The following is a 15,083-nucleotide window of genomic DNA, read 5'->3' on the forward strand; positions in this document are numbered from 1 at the left end:
AACCTGCCACTCGAGCGGTCCTAAACCTAATTGGACTAATGAGCGATCCTAACTCTAATACAAGATTTCTCGTTTACTGTTCACAATACAATCAGCTCTGCCCTAAGACTCGAACGAAGATGTAGTCGACAGACAACTGCACCAACAAGATTTCTTTCTCTGTATTGTTCTTTTCTTCTTCTCTTACTATTTGCTAATAGGCTAGTTTCATAACATACTGTTAACATGAAGGGCTTTTGGAGTTTGACCGTATCATCATAACATTTGGATACTACCCACAACCTAAACAAAGTTCCGTCAATGATATGTTTTCCTTTTATTATTTATCTCATAACAATTAACACAGGGAGAAAAACTAATCTTAAATAAATGGTATCAATACATTACGAACAGTGGCGGAACCAGAACTTTTCGGTTGGGGGGTCGTAATAGAATTGTGTACAAATTTTCTTTTGTTATTATTTTCATTAGACCGTAACGGTATACAAATTTTCTTTTGTTATATTTTTCATTAGACTGTAACGGATTTGACGAAGTCGCGATACTAAGTTTGGGATTTTTGTTAAAATACCTATCAATATTTGCATTCTACAATAAAAATAACAACAAATCAAGATAAAAAAATTCATATAATATAGAATATACATTTGACAATTTAATTCACAATCAAAATAATATAAAATTATAGTCTGGTCATGAAAATAACACATTAATTCATTTCATAAGTATTAAATAAAATGAATAAAATAAAATTGTAGTCTGGTGAGCAAAAATAGCACAACAATTCACTTCATGAATGTTAAATTAATAAGTAATAACTTTTTTAACGGCTGTAAATTATAACTAATAATTGTAAAAGAAAGAGAAGTTACTTCAAATGCTGGAGAATGATAGAACCAATGAGCTGTATACTTCAACTCTTCAAGAATCAAGAAATAAGGCGATCTTTTTGATGTTTCGGCAGTAGAGTTCTGTAACTTTCTTGGAAAACATGTATCATTAAAAAATTAGGTTTTATTTTAGGCTAAACTCATCATTTTACAAAAATTCCAGATTGACTCTAAAGCCCATTTATAATATACCAAATATCACCTGTCTGAGACTTTTCTTCTTCATTCAATTTCTCAAATACTTACAGTCCAGCGGACCAACACGGCTTGCCACCGTCAGAGCACCACTCGCCGCCACCGGACCGCCGTTCACCGGCCGGAAAATCTTCTAAAATCTCTATTTTTTTTCTTCTAATTTTAATGTTGTACGCTAGACAATCCATGGGGCCCACTATACAAAAAAATCGTTAAGTACTCCGATAAATTGAAAATTTTGCTCGCCGAAGGGTCAGCTGACCCCCTGACCCTCTTGTGGTTCCGTCCCTGATTACGAAGAGCTATCAATTTTCCAAAGAGTTTAATTTACTTTTTTCTTTAGAGAATATGAATAGGCTTTTGAGTATTAAAAAAATTTTCATGCAATTTTCAACGTTACATACTATTTTATCTATTATTTTAATGGGAAAAGATCAAATAGGAAGTTAATTTTCGCTAGGAAGGATAGGAAGCAATCTCAGCCGTTCATCATCTTTTTTTAAATCTTTGCACGCGTGGACTTTTTCATCTTTTTACATCATCATATCTTCGTTCTAATTTATAGATTCTGTTACTTCTTTTCTTAGTTCATCACTCTCATAACAGAATTGAAGATTCAATAACCCTAAATCGCCATCGATCGCAAATTCACCTCTTTTCAAACATTAATCTTCTTTCGTTTGTCAATTCGATAACTTCAATGTCTTCGTCAGACTCTGCTGGTATGTTTAGCTTCAATTTGAGTAATTTTTTGTTATTTTGTCCAAATTTCATTGTTTTACGTTTTATAATTCGTGTTTCTGTAATTAATATTTGATTTTTCTTAAGTTTAATTGTTATTGTTGTATAATTTAACATAATTTGTTTGTTTTGCTTCTTCATCATTTATTGCGTTTTAGTGAATAGTTACGTTTTATGTTATTACTTAAATTATATTCATACAAACTTTTAGTTTAAGATTTATGTAATTATAAAGCTATAACTGTTATTGTTGTACAATTTTTGTTTGTTCATCATTAGATGCGTTTTACTGAATGTATTGCGTTTTATGCTTTTATCCATAATAGTTGATATACAAACCTTAAATGACTGTTTTTCTAAATTATTATTAACATATTTTGAGATTTAACAGTAAACACATTACTATATATGTTGTATTGCTTTTTATGATTTTTTGTTAAGTGTTTCAGATCACATGATGCGTTTTACTGAACGTATTGCTTTTTATGCTTTTTATGCTTTTATAAACTTTAAAGGTTTGTATTTTTTAAATTTTTATTAATATATTTTTTGGTTTATTACTAAAAACATTATTCTCTAAGAGGTATTGTGTTTTATAGTTTTTTTAATTGTTTCAGATAACATTTCCAAGTGGGAGGAACGTCTATGCACAAAGAGTGGAAGAAAGTTTTTCAAACCTAAAGTCAGTGGATCTATTACACCTGCTGTTGGAATGTTTTTTAAGTCATTTGATGAGGCTTTTGCATTTTATAAGAGATATGCACTTGCTGTAGGTTTTTCTGCAAGAAAAAATACTTCTTGGAAAAATGTTGGTGGTTTAGTGACAATAAGGTATATTGTCTGTTCAAGAGAAGGATTTCATGTTAGCAAAGAAATAGATTCTGGTTCAGTTGAGAATAGTAAAAAGATTGTTAGACGTAATAGAGGTTCAAAAAGAGTTGGATGCAATGCTCATGTGAAACTTATATTAGAGAACAATAATATGTTTAAAATCTACTACTTTTGTCACACCCCCAAAATACCACCTAGGGAATGTCCCTGTTAGGCGTGTGACGTCCCAACAATGAGCCACTAATTACATTGAACCCATACATGTTGCAAAATAAAGTTCTCGATTGTTAATAAAAATACCATCAACAAGTTTAAGTGAAAACCAAAGTGTTCAGCGGAAGCAAAGTTAAACAAAGTCAAACAGTTTAAAAAAAACAATATATAGTATCAAGAAATCAATAGCATAAATCCCTCCAGTCGACCCATGACCACTCCTGCTACTCCAGACAGCAAGTTCCAATGCAATACAGCTAACGGCCTACAAGCATGCAAACAAGTGTGTCAGACGACGCTGGTGAGTTCAAAGTTTTGTTACCGAGTTTAGTTACCAGACACATGTATAAAACAGTTTAACAAATTGATCTGATGTTGTTATTACTCGATTACCGTATGTGGCGACTAGATGTGAATGCCCAACCCCAATGCCTCCATTTAGGCATTGGTCATGAGGTCAAGGTATCAAACAACCTTGAATAGATGTAAGGGGTCTTATATCTATACACGATGTGAATGCCCAACCCCAATGCCTCTAACTAGGCATTGGTCATGAAGTCCAGGTAATTAGTTCACGCCCGTCCTTTCGGCCCGGTGTGAGGGTGCCAAACCTAATAGCGCTATCAACTAAATACCTCATTGCTTCTTCAGCAACACGGTAGATGTATGGGGTCTTACATGATTTATACTGTGTTCAATAACCAACATCCCAAATAAACAGTTTACCCAGTTTTCCCTTCAGAAATGTTTACCAGATGTCCCAAACCACCGGGACGCATGCTTAGAAAAGTGCAGTGAACTCACCTTGGATTGGTCGGTAATGAAATTTACTTATTCCCAGTTGATCTACCAACCACGTCCTAATCATGGTTATTAATCTAATTAGTTTCGTTTACTATTGACCACGTGTGTATCAAATATATCACATAGCACTTAAGACATGGCACATAGCATGCGAGTCCAATACAATTTCCACTTAACAGTCCAAACTATCAAAACACCGTTACATTCAGCCCGGTAAATATAGTCCATTAAATTTTTGTGCAACCAATATAATTTACTAATCCCCTGCCCAACCAGATTTAATCATTCTGGACCGCTTGTACTCAAGCCCACAACATGCCAACCTAATAACCAAATTCAAGTATATATGATATGCCAAAGAAAATATATAATCAACATGATTGCTCCATTTAAGTACATATATGATCGAAGCCCAGTTATCTATGGTCCAATACAGCATATGTTTGAAACAAATTAATTCAATATTACTTAGACTAAAGGTGGCCCAATAATAGCATTTAACACATAAATCTGATATACATGTATCCCACCTACTATATTTAACCGATACATGCTACCCGGCCCAACTGTGTGTATAAAGCCCAACATCACAACCGCCCCAAATAACAATTCCATCTACTACTTTCTGTATTCCATTTACAAGTATCGGCCCACTTAATGTATATATATGTTACAGAATTCAATTGTTTATTTGTTAACTATTAAACTAATGCTCAAGCCCAAAGTCCCAGTTGTTGATCACCAGCCCACATCCCAGATCGTGTACAATATGAACTCTTATAACATCCATATTGAATTATGATCATATAATTTATAACCTAACATCATACCCCTTACTAACATCCTATAAATCGGCCAACATTAACAGTGTTTAATATACAAATTATTAATCAGATTCACCAATAACAAATCACCCATCACAGCTCTTATTATTTTCTTGAAGTGCCGCGAGTACGAACATCAAAACAAGATTGATTAATCATCATGAAAGTTTCAATACAACCGATAGTTCATCGCATAATCATATACTAACAAACATTAACTAAGACTCAAACAATTTAATTATCCTTCCGTCTATCTTGAAAACTCACCATCACGCGGACTAGATTAATCGAATCAGATTTCTCATTTAACTCCTATGAATCTACATCACCGAGCACGTCATGTTTCATTCATCATAGCAAACCAGGATGCAACACGAAAATCAATATGAGAACTTCCAGATGAAAGAAAAGCCGATGCTAAGTCCAATGAGAGGAGGAGAGGAGAGGTGATACGAATATTAGGGTTTGATAACTGACGTCTCCGTGCAACCGTGCAAATATAGAACCAATATAATTTCATGCTGCTGTTGGGCCTCACATGGGCCGAAAGCCCATCTCAGCGACGAAACCTTAAATGGTCGACGAAACCTCAAATGGCCATCTTTAATTGAGCTCACATGCAACAGTTTTCGTGGCACCACTATAATTCATATGGATTTTTATTTACAAGTCCAATCATTAACTCATCATTATGTTAAAGATAAACCCCAATATATAAAATATGCATGCCGCCCATAAAGAAGTTCGGAGGTGGTTTGGGCTTAATCTTGGGCCGATGAAAGTCCATGTGGATCAAAGGGTGTATTATTTGAAGGAGGAGGTGTATTGCTAGGCCCAACAGATCAACAAATATAGTCTAACAACTTATAAAAATATTTATAATCCCAAAGGGCCATTCAATGTTTAAAGTAACATACACTCAATCATACCAATTTAGGTTTACGCTAAACCATTTATCGAAGCAAGGATGTTGGACACATTTATCATAGTGAGGATGTGAAAGAGAAACAATGAGCAATAGGATCACGAGACTAACCTTGAAATTTCGGGTTGTCACATCATCCCCAACTTGAAAGAAATTTCGTCCCGAAATTTAATAAGCAAGCACAGAGAAGTGAAGTGATAAATCAAGGTTGCTACAGATTTTCCTCAGGTGCCACATCATCCCCAACTTGAAGCGGAATTTCGTCCCGAAATTCACCAGTAGTACCAGAGTTAGATTGATCATTAGGAAAAAGTTGAGGATACTTGAGTTTCATCTGATCCTCGCGCTCCCACATGAACTCTGGTCCATGTCTTGAGTTCCAACGAACTCTCACAATCGGGATACGACTATGTTAACGAATCTTGACGTCGTGGTCCATGATTTCAGTAGATTCCCCAACAATTGCAACTTGTCTTTAACCTCAAACTCTAATAAGGGTATCACAAGCGTTCCATCGGACAACCACTATCGTAGATTCGATCGATACCTAAATGCCATCCCGTACGCTACCCAAATCATCAGGTAAGTCGAGTTTGTAGGTCACGTTACCGATTCTTCCCAGAATGTTGTATGGCCCAACATGATGTAAGTTAAGCTCGCCACGCTTCCCGAGGCGTACCGCACCCTCCCAGGGTGAGACTTCCAGTATGACACGTTCGCCTGTAGCGAACTCCCGGTGTTTCATAAGCTTATCGGCTCTTCTGACGGCCACGCCTTGCCGCGAACCGATTCCCGATCCAAACAATCTTCCCGGAGATTTCAGTTTAAGTCCTGGACCTGTGATTAGAATGCCACCCGCCTTAGTCCGACAAGGGGATCGGCATTATCATCCATGCAATACCTCAAACAGAGCTATCCGAATACTAGAGTAGTAACTGCTGGAGTAGAATTCAACCAAAGACAAGTGTCCTCCCAATTCTCACTAAAGCCAATCACACACATGCTCGCAGCATGTCTTCGAGTGTCAGGATGGTTCGTTTACTCTGACCGTTTATCCAATGCTCATGTCTAGACGTGAGCCAAGGGTGTTGTGTGATGCCTGTCATAAATTAAGCATAGATCAAAATCAGAGGTAATATGAGTTGGCACCTCGTGCCTATAAGCCGTCTCTCTCAGAGGCACATTCGTAACTTGTGAAGACTTGTCAGTTCCTTGTTTTCAAGCAAGTGTGTGCTAGTAACGTGAGTCCATCAACGATCACCTAGGTGATAATGTTTCCATTTTGAGTTATAAGTAGACTAGTGACAAAATACACAGCAGTCTGTTCTCATTTCCATATATGTGGTTATGATTGCTAATACCCCGCCTTGACTTTCCCACATGTCAAACATCGTTCCCATGTGTGGCTAGGTGGGCCTTCAGGCCCGGTCATCCGTACATGGTCTTCGGGTTTTAATACATCCTATCAAAACTCAGATGAGTAGGATATCGATGAGTAGGATATCGAGGCCCGTGTGCTTCGCCTGCACCAGTTCCCTAATGTTGATGTATAGTGAGGTCCAAATTTCGTTCCATGAAGTGGTAAATATCGTCCATCCCGTCAAGGTTGCTTCCCCATGCCCCGCATGGGTTAATCTTGAGAACTCTCTTCCTTCTGTTCTTCAACTTGGATAAGGCGATTCCGATCAGGTATGTTAAAGTCGGTAGCGAGCTGCAAAGCTCGCGCACGTCCAGATTTCACGGTCGTATTCATGTGATCCATGCGGCTGCCGGTGTGATGACTGGCCCAGAGGTTTTGGAATACAACGTCGCAATGGCCGCCCTGCGTCTGATACGCCGTTGTAGGAACATTCTCCCCTCTAGACTCCCATCTGATGATAGTTCATTTGTTACTCAATCCTAGAATGGAAGCTCGACCCCCGCAATTGGTCGTCAGGTTGTCAATATATGGTCGTGGCAAATGGTTCTCTACTGTCACCTTATTGAGTTCTTGCAAATCAGTACACATACCAAAAGGCTTATCTTCACGGATATAACCGGGGCTCCCCAAAGCGAAAAGCTAAGTCCGATAACACCTTGTCCCACAGTTCCTGTTGTTGATTAGACAGCTCTTGCAACCCTCCTGGTGCAAGATGGTAAGAGTGTGTAGTCAGGGCTGCCTCTGGCACGAGATCAGACTGAGATTTCGCCTACAGTTGCGGAAGTAAGCCTGAAAGTTCCTTGGGTAGCACACCGAAAGGAATCACGAATGGTTTGTGGGTCCTCGATCCTCTGTCTCCTTAGCCCTAACATCAGTAACGGTTGCTAGTATAGCGGAGTAATCCCTCCGTAGACACTTCTGGCCTTCATAGCTGAAATGGCGCTAACCTTTGCACCACTCTGATGCTTTAGAACAGATAACAATTCTCCACACAAAATTTTCTCCTCACTGGTGTATCTGCGCGATCTCTGGATAACCAATCCACACTAACTACTGTATTGCAACCATCAAGGGTAGTGGAAGGAAGGTCGATGTCGAACACCTGTCCCCCAAGGTCGAGTTTGCATCCCAGCGAACATATAAGGCTTCAATTGACTTGCATCAGCCGACTCCAGAACAGGTTTGGTTTCAAAAAGCCCATCCAAGCTATTATGTTGCTATTACACCTGGTATAGCCTATGCCAATACTAAATGTCCTTCCATGAGCTTCATTTCCAGTGTTTTCGTCACGAGAATTTCCAGTACTGCCGTCGTTCCCTTGGTTGTCGTTACCTTGACTTAACACAGTCAATCCTTGTCGAGGTCACTTTCGTTTCCATACTGTAAGCTACGATCACGAGTACCTTGATGCTGCCGCGGTTGTTGCCTCTAATATTGTTGCCTGTAACGGTGTCCTGCGTCCTTTCACCAGCAAGGTTCATCTTTTCACATTCCGTGCCACGTCCTAAGGCACTACTCATGGTGCGGGCGGTTACACAGTCCGTTCTACAATCAATCGTCATCGATTTTGTCCAGATTGGTTCGTAAGAGTCGACTCCCATGAGTCGCTGGCTGGGGTTAAGGATTCGATTGGAGTCAAATCGTTGTTGTTCGTTGCCGGTAACTAGGGTCGTTCAAATGCTGGAGTCGGTAAGGTACTACGTTTATTCTCTTGTCCATCGATCTTGCAAGTTGACTGAGTAATACACGGTATGTCGTGAGAGCGTTGCAGAAGTGGTCGCACTTCGGGATCTAAGGCGTCAACATGCTAAGTTCCAGCAAGCAAAGAAAAGTGAGGAAAGTGTAGTCCAGTCATTTGACGCTGAGCCATCCAGCTCAGGGATGTTCGTACTAGCACCTAACATTCTACGCAGTTCGCTAGGCATTCAGATGTGTGATCAGGTGATACTCGATAGCATCGAGATTCGTAAGGATTCAGAAAGGGGTGAAAATATCATGTTCGAGTAGAAGACAATCACGGCTATGACTCCTATAGACCGCTGAGTTCTAACATAACATCATTTAACAGAGCGGAACCCCTCTCACACTCGTTAAGCCTCACTGGGACTCACATGCACCCCACATTATTATTATGTGTGCACCCATAATAATAAGGCAATTTTCATGCTTATCTAAGTGCCTCTTAACTCGCGCTAAAAGTTTCCCCGAATTCGAGCAATAAGACAGATGACGCCACAACATAGATCATGAAAGTTCAAGAAGAGTCGCACTCTTAAAACACGTAACATGGGTTGGTAACATAGAAGTTCATACTGTAGTGCTAAATGTGCATTCACGTGTGATGTTATTCATAAGCAAACACTGGATATACTATGCAATAGTAAACAAGAAACGAACCTTGCAGTCTGGAGCTGAGTGTCATGGTCGATTTCGGATCCGTTCGGTTATAGTCTGGTTTTATAAAAACGTTTTAAAACCAAGTTCACTATAACCAGTGGCTCTGATACCAAACTGTCACACCCCCAAAATACCACCTAGGGAATGTCCCTGTTAGGCGTGTGACGTCCCAACAATGAGCCACTAATTACATTGGACCCATACATGTTGCAAAATAAAGTTCTCGATTATTAATAAAAATACCATCAACAAGTTTAAGTGAAAACCAAAGTGTTCAGCGGAAGCAAAGTTAAACAAAGTCAAACAGTTTAAAAAAAACAATATATAGTATCAAGAAATCAATAGCATAAATCCCTCCAGTCGACCCATGACCACTCCTGCTACTCCAGACAACAAGTTCCAATGCAATACAGCTAACGGCCTACAAGCATGCAAACAAGTGTGTCAGACGACGCTGGTGAGTTCAAAGTTTTGTTACCGAGTTTAGTTACCAGATACATGTATAAAACAGTTTAACAAATTGATCTGATGTTGTTATTACTCGATTACCGTATGTGGCGACTAGATGTGAATGCCCAACCCCAATGCCTCCATTTAGGCATTGGTCATGAGGTCAAGGTATCAAACAACCTTGAATAGATGTAAGGGGTCTTATATCTATACACGATGTGAATGCCCAACCCCAATGCCTCTAACTAGGCATTGGTCATGAAGTCCAGGTAATTAGTTCACGCCCGTCCTTTCGGCCCGGTGTGAGGGTGCCAAACCTAATAGCGCTATCAACTAAATACCTCGTTGCTTCTTCAGCAACACGGTAGATGTATGGGGTCTTACATGATTTATACTGTGTTCAATAACCAACATCCAAAATAAACAGTTTACCCAGTTTTCCCTTCAGAAATGTTTACCAGATGTCCCAAACCACCGGGACGCATGCTTAGAAAAGTGCAGTGAACTCACCTTGGATTGCTCGGTAATGAAATTTACTTATTCCCAGTTGATCTACCAACCACGTCCTAATCATGGTTATTAATCTAATTAGTTTCGTTTACTATTGACCACGTGTGTATCAAATATATCACATAGCACTTAAGAGATGGCACATAGCATGCGAGTCCAATACAATTTCCACTTAACAGTCCAAACTATCAAAACACCGTTACATTCAGCCCGGTAAATATAGTCCATTAAATTTTTGTGCAACCAATATAATTTACTAATCCCCTGCCCAACCAGATTTAATCATTCTGGACCGCTTGTACTCAAGCCCACAACATGCCAACCTAATAACCAAATTCAAGTATATATGATATGCCAAAGAAAATATATAATCAACATGATTGCTCCATTTAAGTACATATATGATCGAAGCCCAGTTATCTATGGTCCAATACAGCATATGTTTGAAACAAATCAATTCAATATTACTTAGACTAAAGGTGGCCCAATAATAGCATTTAACACATAAATCTGATATACATGTATCCCACCTACTATATTTAACCGATACATGCTACCCGGCCCAACTGTGTGTATAAAGCCCAACATCACAACCGCCCCAAATAACAATTCCATCTACTACTTTCTGTATTCCATTTACAAGTATCGGCCCACTTAATGTATATATATGTTATAGAATTCAATTGTTTATTTGTTAACTATTAAACTAATGCTCAAGCCCAAAGTCCCAGTTGTTGATCACCAGCCCACATCCCAGATCGTGTACAATATGAACTCTTATAACATCCATATTGAATTATGATCATATAATTTATAACCTAACATCATACCCCTTACTAACATCCTATAAATCGGCCAACATTAACAGTGTTTAATATACAAATTATTAATCAGATTCACCAATAACAAATCACCCATCACAGCTCTTATTATTTTCTTGAAGTGCCGCGAGTACGACCATCAAAACAAGATTGATTAATCATCATGAAAGTTTCAATACAACCGATAGTTCATCGCATAATCATATACTAACAAACATTAACTAAGACTCAAACAATTTAATTATCCTTCCGTCTATCTTGAAAACTCACCATCACGCGGACTAGATTAATCGAATCAGATTTCTCATTTAACTCCTATGAATCTACATCACCGAGCACGTCATGTTTCATTCATCATAGCAAACCGATTCGCATATGTACTAAATCATAGTCATGCATTCCAATAAATCATTTAACAAACACCCTAGTCATCCGTTACTACTAACAGTGACTACCAACATGTATTTAATCCAATCCACAAATCATGTTATGTATTTAACCCTTAATTCATGCACGCCCTAACTAGCACCCACACCACAAACCAATATAACCTAATCGTTACAACAAGCAGGAGCGGTGATACTAACCAGGATGCAACACGAAAATCAATATGAGAACTTCCAGATGAAAGAAAAGCCGATGCTAAGTCCAATGAGGGGAGGAGAGGAGAGGTGATACGAATATTAGGGTTTGATAACTGACGTCTCCGTGCAACCGTGCAAATATAGAACCAATATAATTTCATGCTGTTGTTGGGCCTCACATGGGCCGAAAGCCCATCTCAGCGACGAAACCTTAAATGGTCGACGAAACCTCAAATGGCCATCTTTAATTGAGCTCACATGCAACAGTTTTCGTGGCACCACTATAATGCATATGGATTTTTATTTACAAGTCCAATCATTAACTCATCATTATGTTAAAGATAAACCCCAATATATAAAATATGCATGCCGCCCATAAAGAAGTTCGGAGGTGGTTTGGGCTTAATCTTGGGCCGATGAAAGTCCATGTGGATCAAAGGGTGTATTATTTGAAGGAGGAGGTGTATGGCTAGGCCCAACAGATCAACAAATATAGTCTAACAACTTATAAAAATATTTATAATCCCAAAGGGCCATTCAATGTTTAAAGTAACATACACTCAATCATACCAATTTAGGTTTACGCTAAACCATTTATCGAAGCAAGGATGTTGGACACATTTATCATAGTGAGGATGTGAAAGAGAAACAATGAGCAATAGGATCACGAGACTAACCTTGAAATTTCGGGTTGTCACAACTTTGAAGAAGAACATAATCATATCTTTGTTGAAGATGAAGATATTCATTTCTTGCCGGCTGCTAGAAGTATCGATTATGTGAAAGAAAGTTTTATATCTGGATTGTCTGCAATCAATATTGGACCTGTTAAAGCATTCAATATTATGAAAACATGTATGGTGGTTTTGGTGAAGTTGGTGCTAGTAAAGTTGATTGTAAGAATTATAGAAGGGATTTGAATCTTTACATCGGAGAGTATGATGCTGAAATGGTAGTTAGGCGTCTTATTAGGAAGGAAGAATGTTGTCCTGGTTTCACATGTGATTATGTTATTGGTGAAGATAGAAGATTGAAAGGGCTTTTCTGGGCTGATGAGCAATCAAAAAAAATTATACAGTGTTTGGTGACATATTTGGTTTTGATGCTACTTATAAATCAAACAAGTAAGTTTTTTTTATTTACTGCGTTATATATCCTGTTCTAATTTTTCTAATGCTTTTTTAATTTGTTTTTATTCAGGTATGATTTGGTTTTTGTACTATTTACTGGTATTGATAATCATTTTAGGAATGTCACATTTGGTGGTGCATTACTTGGTTCGGAGACTGCAGATTCTTATAGATGGCTTTTAAGGTGATTTGTTAATGCTTTTGGAAGTGAGCCTAAAGTTGTTGTTACTGATCAAGATGCTACAATGAAGAGAGCTATTAAGGATGTACTTTCAAGAAGTAGGCATAGGTTATGAATGTGGCATATATGGGAGAAATTGAAGACAAAGGTATTTACTGCGTTTTATGATATAACAAACTGCAATTATATATTGTGTTTATTATTGCGTTTTATGTATTATACAATAAGATCCCCAGACATTTTTATCAATAGAATTACAAAACAATTGCGTTTTACCATCAATGCATTCTGTTTATCATTTTCAATATATTGGTTTTTAAATTATTGCGTTTTATGTTTAATAATTTTATAACTTTTTATTCAGGTTGGTCCTGTTTTGTCAGCAAACACTGATTTTAATACAAGAATGACTCATGTTGTTTGGAATGATACTATTATTCCAGAAGATTTTGAAACTGAGTGGCATTCAATAATGTCTACTTTTGGATTGGAAAATCATGAGTGGTTAAAAGATATGTACGATCTTCGATTTGATTGGATTCCTGCTTATTACCAAGGAGAGGATTTGGCTGGACTTATGCGTACTACGTCAAGATGTGAAAGCGAGAATTACTTCTTTGGTCAGATTTGCAATCCAAGATGTACACTTGTTGAATTTTTCACTCATTTTGAGACTGCAATGGATATTCAAAGACATGAGCATAGGAGGAATGATCATGATACAAGGTATATTCAGTGTAAACCCTGGAGTGACTTTGTATTGGAGAAACAAGCATCAGAAATATATACCTAAACAATTTTTAAGGATATTCAGATTGAAATTGATGCTGCCATTACAAAGTGAATGTCAAAGTCTGTTGATACTGTGGGTGATGTTCAATATTTTGAAATAAAGGATTTCAGACAGCCATGCACATCTTTTTTCAAGGTATTTTTTAAATTTATATTGTTTAAATATCTATTGCGTTTTATTTATCATCTTTTATTGCGTTTTATCATTATATTATCATATGGTTGTATCTGTATTATATTTATTATTCATTGCGTTTTATATTACATTTCACTAATTTTATATAACTTTTTAATCTTTTTTACAGGTGCAATACAACAAACAAGAAGATGGTTTAAGTATAAGTTGTTCTTGCAAACGGTTTGAACAATTTGGTATATTGTGCCGCCATACATTTTACGTATTACGGTATGAAGATATAAGTGAGTTTCCTAGAAGATATGTTCATAGAAGATGGATGAGAGATGTTGTTTCAGTTGGATCAAATCATTCCAATATTCGGTTTGATGAAATTGGTAGGAATAGTGCAATTGATAAAGTTTATAGAGAAATTGTTGTTGCAAATGAGTATGTGATTAATAGGCTGGTTGGCGATTTAGATGAACTGTGTCGTTACAGGGATCATATTAAAAGTTATATTGATAAAGCGGATGAGGTTATGGTTGCTGCGCCGCCTCCTAGTCGCAAAGAAAGATTTGCTGATATTGGAGGGAACTTAGAAAAATCAGATTCTATGATTCGTGTCCCGATAAAAATAAAGACCAAAGGATGCGGTGTTCAAAAAAGGATCAAGTCTAATCGTGAGATTGCAATTCAGAAATCATCAAAGATCCAGAAATCGTGCCGTGTATGTGGTGGAAAAGGACATAACAGTCGCACATGTAAAGATAAGGTTTCTTCTAATGCTATAGGTTCTAGCAATGGAATGTAATTATGTATACAAATTCTGTCAAAATTAGATATCAATAATTAAAAAAAATTTGTCATTGCGTTTTATGATGTATGGATTTCATCTCTTTTTGTTACTACGTTTTGAGATATCCTTCATAAATATCAGTTTGTTATGGTTAATTACGTTTTATGATAACAACTGTTGGGGCTGGATTTTACTATAAATGATCCTTATACGTGATCCTGACAAGTGATCCTTGTTTCTTTGGCAGATAGTGATCCTCAGCCAGACTTCAGGATCAGGATCATGGGACGATATGGTGATCCTTATACTAACGGTCATTTTCGATTACTACAACGTTATTTTGCAGGAATATCTAGCAGGATATGCCCTACATATCATGATCCAGGGACGCGCTTTTACAAATATGGCAAGAGCTGAATTGAAGATGAACGTTGTGCCGGATATGGAAACATGGCTTGGTC

At 37.6% G+C, this 15,083-nt stretch overlaps 1 protein-coding gene across 1 annotated transcript; it reads left to right on the plus strand.

Annotated features, from left to right (window-relative positions):
* The first annotated feature begins 1,785 nt into the window (after positions 1-1,785).
* Positions 1,786-14,637, plus strand: LOC110880764 (protein FAR1-RELATED SEQUENCE 2-like). The gene is made up of 7 exons (XM_022129221.2): positions 1,786-1,807; positions 2,276-2,341; positions 2,444-2,657; positions 12,440-12,729; positions 12,806-12,834; positions 13,281-13,673; positions 14,014-14,637. The coding sequence occupies exons 1-7, from the start codon at positions 1,786-1,788 to the stop codon at positions 14,635-14,637; spliced, it is 1,638 nt and encodes a 545-aa protein (XP_021984913.2).
* Positions 14,638-15,083: the final 446 nt, after the last annotated feature.

This window comes from Helianthus annuus, chromosome 10 (assembly GCF_002127325.2).
Source record: "Helianthus annuus cultivar XRQ/B chromosome 10, HanXRQr2.0-SUNRISE, whole genome shotgun sequence".
NCBI lineage: Eukaryota > Viridiplantae > Streptophyta > Magnoliopsida > Asterales > Asteraceae > Helianthus > Helianthus annuus.